Source organism: Leucopleurus acutus (genome assembly GCF_964270905.1).
Source record: "Leucopleurus acutus genome assembly, chromosome: 11".
Taxonomy (NCBI): domain Eukaryota; kingdom Metazoa; phylum Chordata; class Mammalia; order Artiodactyla; family Delphinidae; genus Leucopleurus; species Leucopleurus acutus.
Window position 1 is genome coordinate 68,325,241 of NC_139152.1, and position 21,723 is coordinate 68,346,963.

The following is a 21,723-nucleotide window of genomic DNA, read 5'->3' on the forward strand; positions in this document are numbered from 1 at the left end:
ACAATGGGTATTTGCCAAATTGGGACTACTCCTTCAACCTGAATCAGAATAAAGAATACGTGGAGTGGAACCACAGCTAAATAGAGCTTCAGACAACCAGCAGCTCTTATGTAACATGAACAAGAAAAATATTAAGTCACTGAGATGTTGAAGTTGTTTGTAATTACAGCACACTTGACTCATAGGGAAACTGATACTGGAAGTGAGGGGCTACCCAAACCCAAAGCCAAAAATATATATCATTTCTTCTATTGTTAGCTAGGGAAGAAACAGGAATCTGGAAGAGAGTGACCTATGTTTTCAATATTTCATAAAATGCACAATGGATAACTTGGAGGACAAATAATGAAATAATAAATTGTCCTAGTCACTCCAGGAATGCAAGGGAAAAAAGAGACATAATTAGAGACTGTCATACAGAGTGAAGTAAGTCAGAAAGAGAAAAACAAATACCTATGCTAACATATATATATGGAACCTAAAAAAAAAAAAAAAAAGAAAGAAAAAAAATGGTCAGAAGAACCTAGGGGCAAGACGGGAGTAAAGATGCAGCCCTACTAGAGAATGGACTTGAGGATACGGGGAGGGGGAAGGGTAAGCTGGGACAAAGTGAGAGAGTGGCATGGACATATATACACTACCAAACATAAAATAGATAGCTGGTGGGAAGCAGCCACATAGCACAGGGAGATCAGCTCGGTGCTTTGTGACCACCTAGAGGGGTGGGAGAGGGAGGGTGGGAGGGAGGGAGATGCAAGAGGGAAGAGATATGGGGACATATGTATGTGTATAACTGAATCACTTTGTTATAAAGCAGAAACTAACACACCATTGTAAAGCAATTATACTCCAATAAAGATGTTAAAAAAAAAAGATTGGAATGGAAGAATTAAAACTCTCTATATAAATAGACAATATTATGTAGAACATCACAAGACATTTCTAAAATACTCTTGGAATTAGGTCAAATTAGCAACCCACAGGGTAGAAGGCCATTATGAAAATAATAGTATTTTTAAATACTGCAACTAAGAAATAGAAAATCAAATAAAAATATAGAAGCATTTCCAATAAAATAAAAAGATATAAAATGTGTAAGATTAAACAGAAGATGTTCAAGACCTGTGAACTGAAAACTACTAATCATTGCTGAGAGAAGTGAAAGAAAACACAAACAAATGAAGGGATATACCAAATTCATAGATTGGAAACCTCAACATTATCAAGATGTCCATTCTCCCTCAATTCATCTGAGGAGTCAAGGGAATAACAATCAAAATTCTAGCAGATCCTTTTTGTCCTTTTGGTAGAAATTTGAATGATAGTTTTAAATTTACATGAAAATGCCAAGGACCTAGAATAGCTAAAACAATCTTTACAAAGAAAAAAAAAAAAGGAGTAGTATTTCTGCTTGACCTATATAAGTTGATGGAATAGAAGAGCAATTCCAGAATTAGACCCACACATGGTATATTAACTGATTTTCAACAAAGTTACCAAGGTAGGTCTTTGTAAGAAATGATAATTTTCAGCAAGTGATGCTGAGAAAACTGAATAGCCGAATTAAAAAAAAAAAAAACACGAAAAACCTTGACTTACTGCTTTACAAAGAATACATTTGCTGTGGGCTATAGACATAAATGAAAAAGCAAAATAAATATAGTTCTAAAAAAAATAGTAGAGATTGTTTATAACCTTGGAGTAGGCAGATTCCTTTGGTCACATAAAACACTAAACATTAAACACTGATAAATTGGGCTTTGGTAGAATTAAACCCATATAGCCTTTAAAAAACATCATTCTACTTATATTACAGCACTCTATATTATTTGTAATATATATGTTATATTCTATTATTTTTAGTAGCCAAAACTTAAAAAAATACAAATTTTAATCCATAAAGGATTTGATAAACAAATTGTTATATTTATACAGTGGAATACTACTCAGCAATAATAAGGGGTGAATAATTGAAACAACATAAAGATATGTAACAACACACATGAATCTTTAAGGCAAGCTTGGGGACAGAAGCCAGACACAAAGAGCTGATGCTGTATGATGAGGATTGGCAACATTTTTCTGAAAAGATTGTAAATACTTTAGGTTTTTAGAGTCACATGGTCTCTACGGAAAGAATTTCTAGAATGCTGTTGACCCCTTCTTCCACCTTGAAGAGGCTGTTTCCTCCTTACATAAGCCCTAGAGGGGCTTCAGAGACAAATTGAAGAATTTCACCTGTGTCTCCAGTTGGCTGAATGAATGTAGTTTCATATCTGCACCTGAGAAGGCCCAGATATAAGAGACTGTGGCCAGGGAGCGGCTCTCATAATAGAACAATGAGACATAGTAGCTTTGGGAACACTTGTATGCCCAGAGTTATTCCAGGCCAAGGATGATCCATTTTCCAGGAAGAATGTAAGCTTTTGTTCAAGAGGAATGAGGTGACCCCCAAATAAAATCTTTTTTATAAAATCTTGAACAAAGGGCATTCACCCACAGGATGAAGAGCCTTGGCTAAGGCAACTGCTAGTGAGAGCCCCCCAGCAATGGAAGTGCTTTGAAGAACCCATAAATAAGCTCCTGTAGAAAGAATATTTATATGTATATATATTTTTTGCATTGGCAAGCCTAAGGGAAACCAACACCAAATTCTGTCTGTGCCAGTCAAGGGAGGTTTTTTTTGTCCTTTGCCTCTTTTTCTTCCCCTGTTTCAATCCTGAAGACCTGGATACAGCCTATGGAGTGGGGAAGCAGAAATGAGAGCCTCAGATGGAAAAAAATAAGAAACTGACCACATCACCTTTTCTATTGTGACATCCAGCCTGAAAGCAGGCACACTTTGAAAATTCAAGATAATTAGACTGTAGACATTTTTAAAAAATGTTATTGAGTTTATGGATTTGTGAACCTCTTGCAAAAACCTTGACCAGTTCCAAAGATCCGTGGCCTATAGCTTGGGAATCACCTCTTTGAAGAATCTGTATTTTAGTTTAATCCAATGGGCTAACTTTCTAGTCATTTTTTAAGTAAATCAAAATGCTTTAAGCCCTCTTGCCTCTCCAGCCTTATCTGTTACTCTACCTTGTCATTTCTTGGACATATCAGAATCATTTAAGCCCTCCTATAGCTCTATTCTTTTTCTCTTGCTATTCTGTTAAATACTTCTTCAGATCCCATTAAGCAGTTCTTTGCTGTTCCCTGTATTCGTCTTGTACTTAATTTTTTGCTCTTTTGTCATTCCTTTTGAGGGTCTGTTGAAGTACTCTCTACCTTTTGAAACCCTACCCATCTTTCATGGCCTATCTCAAATGTTACTTCCTTCATAATGATTCTTATTATTCAGTCAGAATTATTCTCTCTTCTTTGAAACCTATTACCACATTGCTTGTAGTATTTAACATGTTCTGTGTTGTAGTAGAACTATTTTGGTTTTTTATTTTTAATTAGTAAACTAACATATGCATGCTTTCTTTAAAATTCCAACAATATAAAAGTATAAATAAATCTACCTTACTTGGGTACTCACCCTCATCCCTATTTCCACTCCACAGTGTAATATTGTGGAAACTTGGATGTTTATCTTCAGGTTCCATATTTATTAAATAGTCCCACATAGTCACAAGGTTGATAGGAGGATTAATTGAGATAATATATAAAAAAAATATAATACAGTACCTAGCATATAGTGATTACTTGATCTTAGTTATTTTTATTATTATGCTTGTGTTATTGTTAACAGCCTTTCAGATTGTTCCCTATGCATTTATAAATTTTTTAATAACATGCATATCTTTATGTATATGTACATAATGTTTCTTTTTGAAAATATAACAATACAGACAACCTATATATCATGGGCACATTGCCATCCCTTTGTCATCCATTGTCAGACATGGAACTTTACTGTTCTGATGCTTTCCTGTAAAAATGTTGCGTTGAATCTACTTTTATATTTTTCTTTCTGTTTAAGTATTTCTGAAGGATAGATTCTGAGTAAGAATTTGTTATGTCGAAACATGTAAGTATTTTAGATTTTGGTAGGTACTGTGAAACGTTACCTGTTGATGCCTATTTCCCTATACCTCTACCAGCATTGGGTATTGGTTTTTTTAAAGTTTTTAAAATTTTTTGGACGAATTGGGTGGAAAAATGATATCCCATTACTATTTTAATTTGCAGTTCTCTGATCACTGGAAAGTCTAAGGATCTTCTATATATTTCTTTTTCTGCAAATTACCTCTCTGTTTAATTTTCCCAGTATTAAATAGGGTTGTTTTCTTTTCCCTGTATCTGGAGTATTGTCCCACATTATCTAGTACAGCTATGTATCAGCACCATCTTATTAAGTTTTACAAGAAAATCTCCTATGGATTTTAATTATAATTAGATGGATTTATAAAATATATAAAGTATAATGGAGAGAATTAACTTTTTGGTAATATTGAGTCTTGCTATCCAGATTCAGAGATTCTCTATTACTCATCTATTACTTAACGCCATGCCATTGAATATTGCCTAGCATTCTTGATTACCTGAATTGTATGAAGTGCTATATGTCCTGGCTTCTATGTGTGTGTGTGTGTGTGTGTGTGTGTGTGTGTGTGTGTGTGTGTGTGTTTCTAATTTGGAAAATTCAGTTATTTGAGCTCTCCTCTTCTTTTGTTTGAAGGGAAGGAGGATAAGAAGATATTAAATTTTAAATGTTGGAAACAATGCTTTTTTAAGGCTTCTAACTTTCCCTCCAAAATTAGAATGGGGGAAAAGATACATTTGGTGAGTATGAGTGTGAGAGAACATTATTGGTGTAACAATTTTAACTTTGGCATGATTTTAAATGAAAATATGGCTGTTCCTTTGGCGTCTACATCACTTGTATAATAAAGGTTCAGCTACTCAATATGGCTGTGTACTATGGAAATATGAACTTCTGAAATCTCATTTCTCCTTTCCATTGTTTATGTGTGTAAAAAACTTATAATAAAATTGAATAAATGTGATAATGTTCTGTATATAAAAACCATTTCAATAACCCTGTTACATTATGAAAGCATGAATATCATTTTAGTGACATCTAAATATTTTGAAGCCTCCTCTCCTTAAGTTTTGATGGCTACTTGAGGAAACAATTGTAACGGTAATAGTCAGATGTTTTCCATCTTTTTAGTAGAAGGTGAAAGATCTAATCTCAAGATATAGCGCAAATGACTTTGAATTGACAACTTGAGGAATTTCCTTGCCAATGAAAGGATGATTCTCATGAAGGTGTTTCTGAGCACCTCTGCTCCTGGCAAAAGAGCTTGCAAATATACTATTTGGAAGCACAAGTTTTCTCTGACTAATTTTATGGGGATCCCCATAAAGCAAACAATTAGATCAGAGCAGAAGGATGAATCTTTTCATAAAAACCTTCACAATTTGGGAATGTTTGATAACTGGCCCTTCTTTTTCAGATCACCAACTTTAACAAAACTTGGATAGTTACAGGATGGGAAATTTCATAAATAAATAAAAGCTGCATCACACTAACCTAGAGTCTGGAATGGTTTAAAATATTTCCTTTGATATGATTCCCAAATTCTATATAAAAGTAAAGTAATAGTGCAGGAATAAAACATAATGTGGCATGTCTAGAACTTTTATAACTAGCCTGACTTTGAAACTGAGTGAAATGAGTAACAGACCAAAGCTTTAATGATTTTAGTTTTTCTCTTATTTTTTTTTCTTTTGAAAAGTCTGATGTTCTATGGGGAAATTAGAACAATCTACACTTCAAAATAAAATCATATCTTTAGTCAAGTATATAATATTGATCCTTCTCATAGTAAAGATTCATAGGTACTATGAGATGGATTTTTATTTTTATTTTTTATAGCATTAGTCAAAGTAGTTTAGAAACAGTTGGCTAGGCCTGTGCTGAAAAAACAAAGTCTAGGAGAGGAGCAATTCTGAATATAATAATAATAAAAGATATATTTTTTAACATCTTTATTGGAGTATAATTGCTTTACAATGATGTGTTAGTTTCTGCTTTAAAACAAAGTGAATCAGCTATACATATACATATATCTCCATATCTATTCCCTCTTGCATCTCCCTCCCACTCGCCCTATCCTACCCCTCTAGGCCACAGAGCACCAAGCTGATCTCCCTGTGCTGTGCAGCTGCTTCCCACTAGCTATCTGTTTTACATTTGGTAGTGTATATATGTCCATGCCACTCTCTTACTTCGTCCCAGCTTACCCTTCCCCCTCCCCATGTCCTCAAGTCCATTCTCTACATCTGCCTCTTTATTCCAGTCCTTCCCCTAGATTCTTCAGAACCATTTTTTTTTGATTCCATATATATGTGTTAGCATATGGTATTTGTTTTTCTCTTTCTGACTGACTTCACTCTGTATGACAGACCCTAGGTCCATCCACCTCACTACAAATAACTCAATTTCATTTCTTTTTACGGCTGAGTAATATTCCATTGTATATATGTGCCACATCTCCTTTATCCATTCATCTGTCGATGGACACTTAGGCTGCTTCCATGTCCTGGCTATTGTAAATAATGCAGCAATGAACATTGTGGTACATGACATTTTTTGAATTATGATTTTCTCAGGGCATATGCCCAGGAGTGATATTGCTGGGTCGTATGGTAGTTCTATTTTTAGTTTTTTAAGGAATATCCATAGTGTTCTCCATAGTGGCTGTATCAATTTACTTTCCCACCAACAGTGCAAGAGGGATCCCTTTCTCCACACCCTCTCCAGCGTTTATTGTTTGTAGATTTTTTGATGATGGCCATTCTGACCGGTGTGAGGTGATACCTCATTGTAGTTTTGAGTTGCATTTCTCTAATGATTAGTGATGTTGAGCATGGGCTTGTTGGCAAACTGTATATCTTCTCTGGAGAGCTGTCTACTTAGGTCTTCTGCCCATTTTTGGATTGAATTGTTTGTTCATTTGATCTTGCAGTGCATGAGCGGCTTGTATATTTTGGAGATTAATGCTTTGCCAGTTGCTTCATTTGTAAATATCTTCTCCCATTCTGAGGATTGTCTTTTCATCTTGTTTAGGTTTTCCTTTGCTGTGCAAAAGCTTTTAAGTTTCATTAGGTCCCATTTGTTTATTTTTATTTTGATTTCTCTAGGAGGTGTGTCAGAAAGGATCTTGCTGTGATTTATGTCATAGAGTGTTCTGCCTATGTTTTCCTCTAAGAGTTTCATAGTGTCTGGCCTTACATTTAGGTCTTTAATCCATTTTGAGTTTATTTTTGTGTATGGTGGTAGGGAGTGTTCTAATTTCATTCTTTTCCATGTAGCTGTCCAGTTTTCCCAGCACCACTTGTCTATTCTCCATTGTATACTCTTGCCTCCTTTATCAAAGATAAGGTAACCATATGTGCATGGGTTTATCTCTGGGCTTCCTATTCTGTTCCATTGAACTATGTTTCTGTTTTTGTGCCACTACTGTACTGTCTTATTTACTGTAGCTTTGTAGTATTGTCTGTAGCCATGGAGCCTGATTCCTCCAGCTCCGTTTTTCTTTCTCAAGATTGCTCTGGCTATTCGGGGCCTTTTGTGTTTCCACACAAATTGTGAAATTTTTTGTTCTTGTTCTGTGAAAAATGCCAGTGGTAGCTTGATAGGGATTGCATTGAATCTGCAGATTGCTTTGGGTACTATAGTCATTTTCACAATGTTAATTTTTCCAATCCAAGAAGATGGTATATCTCTCCATCTGTTTGTATCATCTTTAATTTCTTTTTTTTAATATATATATATATATATATATTTCCATCATTATTGGAGTATGATTGCTTTACAATGGTGTGTTAGTTTCTGCTTTATACCAAAGTGAATCAGTTATACATATACATATGTTCCCATATCTCTTCCCTCTTGCGTTTGCCTCCCTCCAACCCTCCCTATCCCACCCCTCCAGGCGGTCACAAAGCACCAAACTGATCTCCCTGTGCCATGCGGCTGCTTCCCACTAGCTATCTACCTTACGTTTGTTAGTGTACAAATGTCCATGCCTGTCTCTCACTTTGTCACAGCTTACCCTTCCCCCTCCCCATATCCTCAAGTCCGTTCTCCAGTAGGTCTGTGTCTTTATTCCTGTCATACCCCTAGGTTCTTCATGACATTTATTTTTAAATTCCATATATATGTGTTAGCATACGGTATTGGTCTCTCTCTTTCTGACTTACTTCACTCTGTATGGCAGACTCTAGGTCTATCCACCTCATTACAAATAGCTCAGTTTCGTTTCTTTTTATGGCTGAGTAATATTCCATTGTATATATGCGCCACATCTTCTTTATCCATTCATCCGATGATGGGCACTTAGGTTGTTTCCATCTCCGGGCGATTGTAAATAGAGCTGCAATGAACATTTTGGTACATGACTCTTTGTGAATTATGGTTTTCTCAGGGTATATGCCCAGTAGTGGGATTGCTGGGTCATATGGTAGTTCTATTTTTAGTTTTTTAAGGAACCTTCACACTGTTCTCCATAGTGGCTGAACCAATTCACATTCCCACCAGCAGTGCAAGAGTGTTCCCTTTTCTCCACCCCCTCTCCAGCATTTATTGTTTCTAGATTTTTTGATGATGGCCATTCTGACGGGTGTGAGATGATATCTCATTGTAGTTTTGATTTGCATTCCTCTAATGATTAATGATGTTGAGCATTCTTTCATGTGTTTGTTGGCAGTCTGTATATCTTCTTTGGAGAAATATCTATTTAGGTCTTCTGCCCATTTTTGAATTGGGTTGTTTGCTTTTTTGTTACTGAGCTGCATGAGCTGCTTATAAATTTTGGAGATTAAACCTTTGTCAGTTGCTTCATTTGCAAATGTTTTCTCCCATTCTGAGGGTTGTCTTTTCATCTTGTTTTTGGTTTCCTTTGCTGTGTAAAAGCTTTGAAGTTTCATTAGGTCCCATTTGTTTATTTTTGTTTTCATTTCCATTTCTCTAGGAGGTGGGTCAGAAAGGATCTTGCTGTGATTTATGTCATAGAGTGTTCTGCCTATGTTTTCCTCTAAGAGTTTGATAGCTTCTGGCCTTACATTTAAGTCTTTAATCCATTTTGAGCTCATTTTTGTGTATGGTGTTAGGGAGTGATCTAATCTCATACTTTTACATGTACCTGTCCAGTTTTCCCAGCACCACTTATTGAAGAGGCTGTCCTTTCTCCACTGTACACTCCTGCCTCGTTTATCAAAGATAAGGTGACCATATGTGAGTGGGTTTATCTCTGGGCTTTCTATCCTGTTTCATTGATCTATCTTTCTGTTTTTGTGCCAGTACCATACTGTCTTGATTACTGTAGCTTTGTAGTATAGTCTGAAGTCAGGGAACCTGATTCCTCCAGCTCCGTTTTTTGTTCTCAAGATTGCTCTGGCTACTCGGGGTCTTTTGTGTTTCCATGCAAATTGTGAAATTTTTTGTTCTAGTTCTGTGAAAAATGCCACTGGTAGTTTGATAGGGATTGCATTGAATCTGTAGATTGCTTTGGGTAGTAGAGTCATTTTCGCGATGTTGATTCTTGCAATCCAAGAACATGGTATATCTCTCCATCTATTTGTATCATCTTTAATTTCTTTCATCAGTGTCTTATAATTTTCTGCATACAGGTCTTTTGTCTCCTTAGGTAGGTTTATTCCTAGATATTTTATTATTTTTGTTGCAGTGGTAAATGGGAGTGTTTTCTTGATTTCACTTTCAGATTTTTCATCATTAGTGTATAGGAATGCCAGAGATTTCTGTACATTAATTTTGTGTCCTGCTACTTTACCAAATTCATTGATTAGCCCTAGTAGATTTCTAGTAGCATATTTAGGATTCTCTATGTATAGTATCATGTCATCTGCAAAGAGTGACAGCTTTACTTCTTCTTTTCCGATTTGGATTCCTTTTATTTCCTTTTCTTCTGATTTCTGTGGCTAAAACTTCCAAAACGATGTTGAATAAGAGTGGTGAGAGTGGGCAACTTTGTATTGTTCCTGATCTTAGTGGAAATGCTTTCAGTTTTTCACCATTGAGGATGATGTTAGCTGTGGGCTTGTCATATATGGCCTTTATTATGTTGAGGAAAGTTCCCTCTATGCCTACTTTCTGGAGGGTTTTTGTCATAAATGGGTGTTGAATTTTGTCAAAAGCTTTCGCTGCATCTATTGAGATGATCATATGGTTTTTCTCCTTCAGTTTGTTAATATGGTTTATCACATTGATAGATTTGTGTATATTTAAGAATCCTTACATTCCTGGAATAAACCCCACGTGATCATCGTGTATGATCCTTTTAATGTGCTGTTGGATTCTGTTTGCTAGTATTTTGTTGAGGAATTTTGCATCTATGTTCATCAGTGATATTGGCCTGTAGTTTTCTTTCTTTGTGACATCCTTGTCTGGTTTTGGTATCAAGGTGATGGTGGCCTCGTAGAAGGAATTTGGGAGTGTTCTTCCCTCTGCTCTATTTTGGAAGAGTTTGAGAAGCATAGGTGTTAGCTCTTCTCTCAGTGTGTGATAGAATTCGCCTGTGAAGCCATCTGGTTCTGGGCTTTTGTTTGTTGGAAGATTTTTAATCACAGTTTCAATTTCAGTGCTTGTGATTGGTCTGTTCATATTTTCTATTCCTTCCTGATTCAGTCTTGGCAGGTTGTGCATTTCTAAGAATTTGTCCATTTCTTCCAGGTTGTCCATTTTATTGGCATAGAGTTCCTTGTAGTAATCTCTCATGATCTTCTGTATTTCTGCAGTGTCAGTTGTTACTTCTCCTTTTTCATTTCTAATTCTACTGATTTGAGTCCTCTCCCTTTTATTCTTGATGAGTCTGGCTAAATGTTTATCTTCTCAAAGAACCAGCTTTTAGTTTTATTGATCTTTGTTATTGTTTCCTTCATTTCTTTTTCTGATCTGATTTTTATGATTTCTTTCCTTCTGCTAATTTTGGGGATTTTTTGTTCTTCTTTCTCTAATTGCTTGAGGTGCAAGTTAGGTTGTTTATTCGAGATGTTTCCTGCTTCTTAAGGTGGGCTTGTATTGCTATAACTTCCCTCTTAGAACTGCTTTTGCTGCATCCCATAGGTTTTGGGTCATCGTGCCTCTATTGTCAATTGTTTCTAGGTATTTTTTAATTTCCTCTTTGATTTCTTCAGTGATCACTTCGTTATTAAGTAGTGTATTGTTTAGCCTCCATATGTATGTATTTTTTTACAGATCTTTTCCTGTAATTGATATCTAGTCTCATGGCGTTGTGGTCGGAAAAGATACTTGATACAATTTCAATTTTCTGAAATTTACCGAGGCTTGATTTGTGACCCAAGATATGATCTATCCTGGAGAATGTTCCATGAGCACTTGAGAAAAATGTGTATTCTGTTGTTTTTGGATGGAGTGTCCTATAAATATCAATTAAGTCCATCTTGTTTAATGTGTTTTTTAAAGCTTGTGTCTCCTTATTTATTTTCATTTTGGATGATCTGTCCATTGGTGAAAGTGGAGTGTTAAAGTCCCCTGCTATGAATGTGTTACTGTCGATTACCCCTTTTATGGCTGTTAGTATTTGCCTTATGTATTGAGGTGCTCCTCTTTTGGGTGCATGAGTATTTACAATTGTTATATCTTCCTCTTGGATCGATCCCTTGATCAATGTGTAGTGTCCTTCTTTGTCTCTTCTAATAGTCTTTATTTTAAAGTCTATTTTGTCTGATATGAGAATTGCTACTCCAGCTTTCTTTTCTTTTCCATTTGCATGGAATATCTTTTTCCTTCCCTTTAGTTTCAGTCTGTATGTGCCTCTAGGTCTGAAGTGGGTCTCTTGTAGACAGCAAATATATGGGTCTTGTTTTTGTATCCATTCAGCCAATCTGTGTCTTTTGGTGGGAGCATTTAGTCCATTTACATTTAAGGTAATTATCGATGTGTATGTTCCTATTCCCATTTTCTAAATTGTTTTTGGTTCGTTATTATAGGTCTTTTCCTTCTCTTGTGTTTCTTGCCTAGAGAAGTTCCTTTAGCATTTGTTGTAAAGCTGGTTTGGTGGTGCTGAACTCTCTCAGCTTTTGCTTGTCTGTAAGGGTTTTAATTTCTCCATCAAATCTGAATGAGATGCTTGCTGGGTAGAGTAATCTTGGTTGCAGGTTTTTCTCCTTCATCACTTTCAGTATGTCCTGCCAGTCCCTTCTGGCTTGCAGAGTTTCTGCTGAGAGATCAGCTGTTACCCTTATGGGGATTCCCTTGTGTGTTATTTGTTGTTTTTCCCTTGCTGCTTTTAATATGCTTTCTTTGTATTTAATTTTTGACAGTTTGATTAATATGTGTCTTGGCGTATTTCTCCTTGGATTTATCCTGTATGGGACTCTCTGTGCTTCCTGGACTTGATTAACTATTTCCTTTCCCATATTAGGGAAGTTTTCAACTATAATCTCTTCAAATATTTTCTCAGTCCCTTTCTTTCTCTCTTCTTCTTCTGGAACCCCTATAATTCGAATGTTGGTGCGTTTAATGTTGTCCCAGAGGTCTCTGAGACTGTCCTCAGGTCTTTTCATTTTTTTTCCTTTATTCTGCTCTGCAGGAGTTATTTCCACTATTTTATCTTCCAGGTCACTTATCCATGCTTCTACCTCAGTTATTCTGCTATTGATCCCATCTAGAGTCTTTTTCATTTCATTTATTGTGTTGTTCATCATTGTTTGTTTCATCTTTAGTTCTTCTACGCCCTTGTTAAACGTTTCTTGCGTTTTGTCCATTCTGTGCCCAAGATTTTGGATCGTCTTTACTATCATTATTCTGAGTACTTTTTCAGGTAGACTGCCTATTTCCTTTTCATTTATTAGATTTCGTGCATTTTTATCTTGCTCCTTCATCTGCTGTGTGTTTTTCTGTCTTCTCATTTTGCTTATCTTACTGTGTTTGGGGTCTCCTTTTTGCAGGCTGCAGGTTCGTAGTTCCCGTTGGTTTTGATGTCTGTCTCCAGTGGCTAAGGTTGGTTCAGTGGGTTGTGTAGGCTTCCTGGTGGAGGGGGCTAGTGCCTCTGTTCTGGTGGATGAGGCTGGATCTTGTCTCTCTAGTGGGCAGGTCCACGTCTGGTGATGTGTTTTGGGGTGTCTGTGGACGTATTATGATTTTAGGCAGCCTCTCTGCTAATGGGTGGGGTTGTGTTCCTGTCTTGCTAGTTGTTTGGCATAGGGTGTCCAGCACTGTAGCTTGCAGGACGTTGAGTGATGCTGGGTGCTGGTGTTGAGATGGAGATCTCTGGGAGATTTTTGCTGTTTGATATTATGTGGAGCTGGGAGGTCTCTTGTGGACCAGTGTCCTGAAGTTGGCTCTCACACCTCAGAGGCACAGCACTAACTCCTGGCTGCAGCACCAAGAGCCTTTCATACACACGGCTCAGAATAAAAGAGAGAAAAAGTAGAGAGAAAGAATTAGTAGAAGTAGGAAGAAAGAAAGAAAGAAAGAAAGAAGGAAAGAAAGGAGGGAAGGAAGGAAGGAAGGAATGAAGGAAGGAAGGAAGAAAGAAAGAAAGAAGAAAAGGAAAAGGAAAGAAAGGAGGGAGGGAGGGAGGAAGGAAGGAAGGAGGGAAGGAAGGAAAAAAGAGAGAAAGAAAAAAGCTACGGTAAAATAAAATAAAATAGAATAAAGTTATTAAATTAAAAAATAATTACTTAGAAAAAAAAGGGACGGATAGAACCTTAGGACAAATGGTGGAAGCAAAGCTATACAGACAAAATCTTACACAGAAGCGTACACATACACCCTAACAAAAAGAGGCAAAGGGGAAAAAATCATAGATCTTGCTCTCGAGGTCCACCTCCTCAATCTGGGATGATTCGTTGTCTATTCATGTATTCCACAGATTCAGGGAACATCAAGTTGATCGTGGAGCTTTAATCCGCTGCTCCTGAGGCTGCTAGGAGAGATTTCCCTTTCTCTTCTTTGTTCTCACAGCTCACAGGGGCTCAGCTTTGGATTTGGCCCCGCCTGTGCGTGTAGGTCGCCGGAGGGCGTCTGTTTTTTGCTCAGACAGGACGGGGTTAAAGGAGCCGCTGATTCGGGGAGTCTGGCGCACTCAGGTCGGAGGGGGGGAGGGCGGCGGGGGCGGGGGGGAGGGAGGAGCATGGCTTGCGGGGCGGGCCTGCGGCGGCAGAGGACGGCATGACGTTGCACCAGCCTGAGCGCCGCCGTGCGTTCTGCCGGGGAAGTTGTCCCTGGATCCCGGGAACCTGGCGGTGGCGGGCTGCACAGGCTCCCCGGAAGAGGGGTGTAGATAGTGACCTGTGCTCGCACACAGGCCCCTTGGTGGCGGCAGCAGCAGCCTTAGCGTCTCCCGCCCGTCTCTGGGGTACGCGCTTTTAGCCGTGGCTCACGCCTGTCTCTGGGGTCTGCGCTTTTTGCCGCGGCTTGCGCCCGTCTCTGAGATTCACGCTTTTAGCCACAGCTGGCGCTCATCTCTGGAGCTCCTTTAAGCAGGGCTGTTAATCCCCTCTCCTCGCGCACCAGGAAACAAAGAGGGAAAAAAGAGTCTCTTGCCTCTTCGGCAGGTCCAGGCTTTTCCCCGGACTCCCTCCCGGCTAGCCGTGGCGCACTAACTCCGTGCAGGCTGTGTTCACGCCGCCAAGCCCAGTCCTCTCCCGGCGCTCCGACCGAAGCCCGAGCCTCAGCTCGCAGCCCCGCCCGCCCCGGCGGGTGAGCAGACAAGCCTCTCGGGCTGGTGAGTGCCGGTCGGCCCTCCTCTGTGCGGGAATCTCCCCGCTTTGCCCTCCGCACCCCTGTTGCTGTGCTCTCCTCCGCGGCTTCAGCGGCCGAAGCTTTCCCCCTCCGCCACCCGCAGTCTCCGCCTCCGAAGGGGCTTCCTAGTGTGTGGAAAGCTTTCCTCCTTCCCAGCTCCCTCCCACTGGTGCAGGTACCGTCCCTATCCTTTTGTCTCTGTTTATTCCTTTTTTCTTTTGCCCTACGCAGGTACGTGGGGGGTTTCTTGCGTTTTGGGCGGTCTGAGGTCTTCTGCCAGCGTTCAGTAGTTGTTCTGTAGGAGTTGTTCCACGTGTAGATGTATTTCTGGTGTACCTGTGGGGAGGAAGGTGATCTCCGCGTCTTACTCTTCCGCCATCTTCCCGGAAGCCCCCCATCTTTAATTTCTTTCATCAGTGTCTTATAGTTTTCTGCATACAGGTCTTTTGTCTGCTTAGGTAGGTTTATTCCTAGTTATTTTATTCTTTTTTGTTGTAGTGGTAAATGTTAGTGTTTACTTAATTTCTCTTTCAGGTTTTTCATCATTAGTGTATAGGAATGCAAGAGATTTCTGTGCATTTATTTTGTATACTGCAACTTTACCAAATTCATTGATTAGCCCTAGTAGTTTTCTGGTAGCATCTTTAGGATTCTGTGTATGGTGTCATGTCATCTGCAAACTGTGACAGCTACTTCTTTTCTGGTTTGGATTCCTTTTATATCTTTTTGTTCTCTCATTGCTGTGGCTAAAACTTCCAAAATTATGTTGAATAGTAGTGGTGAGAGTGGACAACCTTGTCTTGTTCCTGATCTTAGAGGAAATGGTTAGAGTTTTTCACCATTGAGAATGATGTTGGCTGTGAGTTTGTCATGTCTGGCCTTTATTATGTTGAGGTAAGTTCCCTCTATGCCTACTTTCTGGAGGGATTTTATCATAAATGGGTGTTGAATTTTGTCAAAAGCTTTCTCTGCATCTATTGAGATGATCATATGGTTTTTCTCCTTCAATTTGTTAATGTGGTGTATCACATTGATTGATTTGCATATATTGAAGAATTCTTGCATACCTGGGATAAACCCCAGCTGATCATGGTATATGACCCTTTTAATGTGCTGTGGGATTCTGTTTGCTAGTATTTTGTTGAGGATTTTTACACCTATGTTCATCAGTGCTATTGGCCTGTAGTTTTCTTTTTTTGTGACATCTTTGTCTGGTTTTAGTGTCAGGGTGATGGTGGCCAGCTAGAATGAGTTTGGGAGTCTTCCTCCCTCTGCTATATTTTGGAAGAGTTTGAGAAGGATAGGTGTTAGCTCTTCTCTAAATGTTTGATAGAATTCACCTGTGAAGCCATCTGGTCCTGGGCTTTTGTTTGTTGGAAGATTTTTAATCACTTTAAACTTCAGTGCTTGTGATTGGTCTGTTTATATTTTCTATTTCTTCGTGGTTCAGTCTTGGAAGATTGTGCTTTCTAAGAATCTGTCCATTTCTTCCAGGTTGTCCGTTTTTTGGGCATAGAGTTGCTTGTAGTAATCTCTCATGATCCTTTGTATTTCTGCAGTGTCAGTTTTTACTTTTTTTTCATTTCTAATTCTATTGATTTGAGTCTTCTCCCTTTTTTTCTTGATGAATCTGGCTAATGGTTTATCTTCTCAAAGAACCAGCTTTTAGTTTTATTGATCTTTGCTATTGTTTCCTTCATTTCTTTTTCATTTATTTCTGATCTGATCTTATGATTTCTTTCATTCTGCTAACTTTGGGTTTTTTGGTTCTAATAAAAAATATTATTAAATGAAATATTATAGAGTATATTCTTCAGTTCAATAGGAATCTGCAGGAAAGTATTGCTACATGTTATGATAGAACAAAACTTTATCAAATACCTTCCTTTCCCTGGGCATAAAAGTTCTTTCTTGTAATATAGCAGATTGTGTGTTTCGGAGGAGGAGTTGGCAAGGGGTAATTCCAAAGAGAGGGAAATAAAAAATCAAATTGATTTGGTGTTATAAAATACTATTGACATTGAGTTTTGTATTAAATTTCTCTTCCTATATCTTTTCAGGAGGGTCATTTCTAAGAAGATTGCATTGTTCGGTCATGGGCAAACTGAAGTGTTTAATTACCCTCTGGAATGATCCAATTAGGATTTTTGACTGAGCCTCTTTTCTCAAGAAGCTGCTCTCTCAGATCTTGAACTGAAATCAATGATTTCCCTTGCTTGTATAACACTAGCTATACCAGTGGCTCTTAAACTTGAGCATACATCAGAATCACCAGGAGAGCTTGTTAAACCGCAGACTCAGGGGCTCTACAGCAGGAGTAAGTGATTTAGTACATGAGGGGGAGAGCCAGGTGACTTGAATATCTATCAGTTCTCAGGTGATGCTGATAGAGTAGCTTTGCAAACCGTTGGTTTATATACCGTGTTTGGCTCGTAGCATCTGCTTTCTCCTTTTCTTCAAACCGGGAGGTGCCTGCTTCTGAATCTGATGGTTTGGAATTTCTTTGTATTTTCATCTTCAGGACCAATGGAAAGCTAAGCAGGAGGTGTCGTCCTCAAAAAGTCATTGTTAAGTCCACTACGACTCTCAATTTGGCTGACTTGTGCTCCGGTTCCAAAGGTAACTTTAAAATTCTTTATTTCTCTCAAGTGCACCAGATTTTTTCCTCGACAGTCTAAGTGATAGACTCCTAGTGTATCTCCTGCTTCTTTTCATAGATTTTATAAGTTTTAACCAGATGAATTTTCCACAACACTGCTTTGCCTATACCACTCTTTCTTGGGTGATTAAGTGAAATAACATATATGAATGTTTAAGAATTTGAATGCCTCATTTAAATTGTCATTATGCTTAAAATCCTGCAGTTGCTTTCAGTGCCTAGAAACATTCCCCAGCTATTGACCTATGAGCTAGGAAGGTGATAACATTTTCCAGAGTGAACCCACTCTTTTACCTCTTAGGTCTTGTTGTAGTTGTTGTTCAGATTGTCTCCTCGGCCCAAGGAATTTGGATTATTTACTTGTTCCTATTGGAACTAAGGTTTGGAAATGTGGGTTAAAAACAAACGTCTAAATACTGAATGTGAAATCTGTCTCCCTCTACTTTGCCTTTTACCTCATTCTCTCTTTCTATTCTCTTCTCTGGAGAGGCTGGGTTTTTTTCTCTTCCGGACACATTTCTAAATCATTGTTTAATTTGCCCAGGTTCTAATCTTTCTTTAAAGAACTGCACAATCTTCTACCCTGGAGCCCCTGTGGAGTTTCTCCTGAGCGTCCCCAAACTCCAAAAACGTCTTCCTCCACAGCTGTGCCATGTTATTCTCATGCAGTCCTTCAGGACTTAGCTTCTTAAATGTTTCTTTATATTCTCTGTATCCAGTAGAGTGAAACTTTGTGTCCTTTACAAGTTAGAGCTTCTGTGACTGCTATTGTAGCTGATGTGTCGTTATAAATAATATTTGGTAGTGATTTTAAAAAATATTCTAAGTAAACAAAGCAACAGTGAGGTGGCATCCTATTGAAACACAAAATGAGAACCAAAATTTTGGGCTTTTGTGTGTCAAGTTCTCAGTTGGTGCTGTAGTAAGTTTGAAGTGGAAGAAGACTAAGAGAATAGCTTATGCTAATATTCTTTTCATTGTCTCAGGAGATTGGGTTAGTGTTGATGTGGTGTGACCACCCTGATATCTAGATATCAAGCTGGTGATAAGTGAAGCAGGCATGATGTCTCACACAACCTTCCTCGTGACTTTCTCAGGCTAATATTACAGGAGTTACAAGTTATGTACATTTCCTTTGAAATTTCCTATAATACAAGAAACAGTTTTACTTGGTATGTGCCTATGATTTCTCTTTCTTATTTTATCTCATCACTTCTGGTTGGGGAACTGCTAACTGTGGTGCTCCAAGGACAGTGGTGCTTCAAGGACAAAGGACGACCCTGCCTGAAAAAGTTTCAGCATTCCACCCCCTACTGGACTCTTAATAGCCCTCCCCACCATGTTGCGATGGTTAAGAAATTCCTGAGCCCATCCGGGAGACGCCCACCTGGGCAACAGGGCCTGTCCCAAATAAGGAAAGGCATATGCCCTGTCCCACTCCCACCCTATAGAAGGAAGGTATATGTGCCTTGACCAGTCAGTAAACGAAAATTTCACCTAGGACCATTCTTTTGTTTTCTGCTTATAAAAACTGATCAATAGCACATGCTCGGTCTCTACTCTCCCAGACTACTAGGAAGTCGGCCTGCTTTTCTGGCAGCCACCCTTCCCTCTAATAAATTCTATCTTCTTTACATTCTGCCTTGTGTCTGGAAATTCTTTTCCAACCCACATTTGGACGACACTAACTATATTATTTTAATGGTTATGACTCATTTTTGTTATTTACATTTTTAAATATTCATATATTATTAGAACACTAAAAAAAAAACCCCTAATTTATATTTAGTTAAAATTTACTCTTGAGTTTAAATTAAGATCTTAATAAAAACTGCTTTTCTCAATTTTGCATCGTTTTTTTCAACTTAGGGTTGATTCCTATTATTCATTAGTGTTTTCACTATAAAATTTCTCTGTTGCCTTTTTCTTTTGAATGGTAAGAATGAGCTGGTTGTATTAAGTGTGGATGATTATTTTTCTGCTTTTACCTCATTTAAATGTAATGAGAATCAAGAGGAGAAGTGAATGAGAGCCAAGTTGGGCAGTGCTCTAATAGTGTAGATTGGGGGGCATCAATACTGACAGATGGTTTAACTAGTTAGACTGACTTGACTCGTCAAATTAGATGGTAAAGGAAGAAGCAAATTTCAGAAAGGGTTAGTGTCGTTTTTCTTGGTAGTCAAACCTAACTACGAGACCACAAAGTTCAATCACTATGAATGTAACACATTCAGAAATATGTGAACGACTGCATTTAGGGATTTCCTTTTTTTTTGTCAAGGGGAGTAAGAAAATCAATTGTTAGCTTTCCCTTCCTCCCCTCTTGCCCTCTCCCGTGTTTAGTGTTATATGTGAAAAGGCTGCAATTTTGGCACTAATGTGTATGATCAGTCTCAATTACTGGTCTGAATCTTACTCTGTCCAAATCTTGAACATTCTGAAGGCATATGTGTCACTCTTAATCAAAGCTCTTAGTCCCAAAAGGGAATAAGATAATGATAAGAATAGTACTGCTAAATTTATCTCACAACCTAGCATTTTAGAATCTCTTCTTAAAGTCAGCCATAAGCAAAGAATATCTCAGCAGTAAGATATTCTATAATACTGCATTTCCTTACATATAAATAGAAATATGTAAAGGTTTTATGATTTCATTGTTTCAGATGTGTTTGAATATCTTAGTAGACTATTAGAAGTCAGTGGTACTTTTTTAATCGGTGTTTCCCTTGAACACAGCATATCCCGTTCACTATGGCTGTAACTTCTTGGTAAAAGTTGCTAGACACTGTGTAAAAGGAATACCAACAGATGACCAGTGTTCATGGACTTAACTTTTAAGCAGCATCTTTTATGTAGTTCTGACCTGTTCAGGCTCAGCTTACTAAATTCATTGATACCTGCAAGGTGGTATTTGTTCAAGTTCAAACAAGGTTCCAGTTAGCCTATTTCCCATAAACCCTTTCTTTCTAAATAATTCCCTACCCAAGCTATCCTGGTGTGCTTTTGACGTGGCTGCCATACTTTCCAGCCTGAAACGAAATTATAAGGAAGGAGAAAACCAGAGGGTTATAGGGTTATAAGACTACTTTTGTCTGTTTTATGAATGCTTATTTCTTTAGTAATAAGTAGAAGGATTTGGAAAATACAGTATCTTGTTATTTTCAGATTCTAAAGCTCGATGATTCTTTGACCTCATATATTGTGGAAGATGTTATGCATATTAAACACTTAGTTTTGAAAACAAATTTATTCAAGCAAAGAAAATGATTGACTCATGAATATAAAAAGAGTGACCTGTGAGGACAAATGGCATTTTTTGTTTTTCAGTGAGGCTTCAATTTTTTTTTTTTTTTTTTTGCGCTACGTGGGCCTCTCACTGTTGTGGCCTCTCCCGTTGCGGAGCACAGGCTCTGGACGCACAGGCTCAGCGGCCGTGGCTCACAGGCCCAGCCACTCTGCAGCATGTGGGATCTTCCCGGACCGGGGCACGAACCCGTGTCCCCTGCATCGGCAGGCGGACTCTCAACCACTGCGCCACCAGGGAAGCATAAATATTCCAAAATACTTGTTTTTTTCCTAAAATGAGTTTTATGACAAGAACGAGAAGGTATTAATATTATTGTAGAAAATGTTTCCCAAGGGATATCTCTAAACATGTATTTAAAAAAGAATAAATTGACTATTGACCTGGCATAAGGTTTGGCTTAGTAGCTTAATTGTGGGAATGTATTTTCCAGACTTTGAGATCTATAAGATAGCCACATGAATCTGTATTCTTGCTTGGACTCATAGTTCTTTACCTCTACCTTTGTTCCTTTTCCCTCTGTATTAGTCTACTCAAGCTGTCATAAAATATCACAGCCTGGGCGGTGTGGAAAAAAAACAACAACAGATACGTATTTGCTCACAGTTTCGGAGGCTAGAAGTCCAAGATAAAGTTCTGGCACCTTTGGTTTCTAGTGAAGGATCTCTCTCTGACTTGGAGAGGGCCAGCTTCCTTCTGTGTCCTCACGTGGCCCTTCCTTGGTGTGTTTGCATGGGGATGGAGAGAAAGGTCTCTGCTGTCTCTTCTCAAAAGGATATTAATCCTATTGGATCAGGGCCCCACCTTTATGACGTCATTTAACCTTAATTATTTCCTTAGAGGTACCATTTCTAAATACAGCCACATGAGGTTAGGGCTTCAATACATGAATACTGGGGAGATACAAACCTTCAGTCTATAACATCCTTTTATTTCTCTTTCTCAGACAATAGGTCTTTCATTTCATGCTCTGTGACCATACAATTTCCCTTTGCAGCTTCATGTGGTGTGTTGCTTCCTTCCTTCTGG

General features: G+C 38.4%; 1 protein-coding gene across 1 annotated transcript in view; it reads left to right on the forward strand.

Moving 5' to 3' along the window:
• The window catches only part of TMTC2 (transmembrane O-mannosyltransferase targeting cadherins 2), a 649,990-nt gene extending 632,650 nt beyond the window's left edge, over nucleotides 1–17,340 (forward strand). The window contains exon 12 of the mRNA XM_082850900.1: nucleotides 17,253–17,340. Within this exon, the coding sequence (XP_082707026.1) occupies nucleotides 17,253–17,303 (51 nt within the window). The 3' untranslated portion in view covers nucleotides 17,304–17,340. The remainder of the gene's footprint in view (nucleotides 1–17,252) is intronic.
• The last annotated feature ends 4,383 nt before the right edge of the window (nucleotides 17,341–21,723 follow it).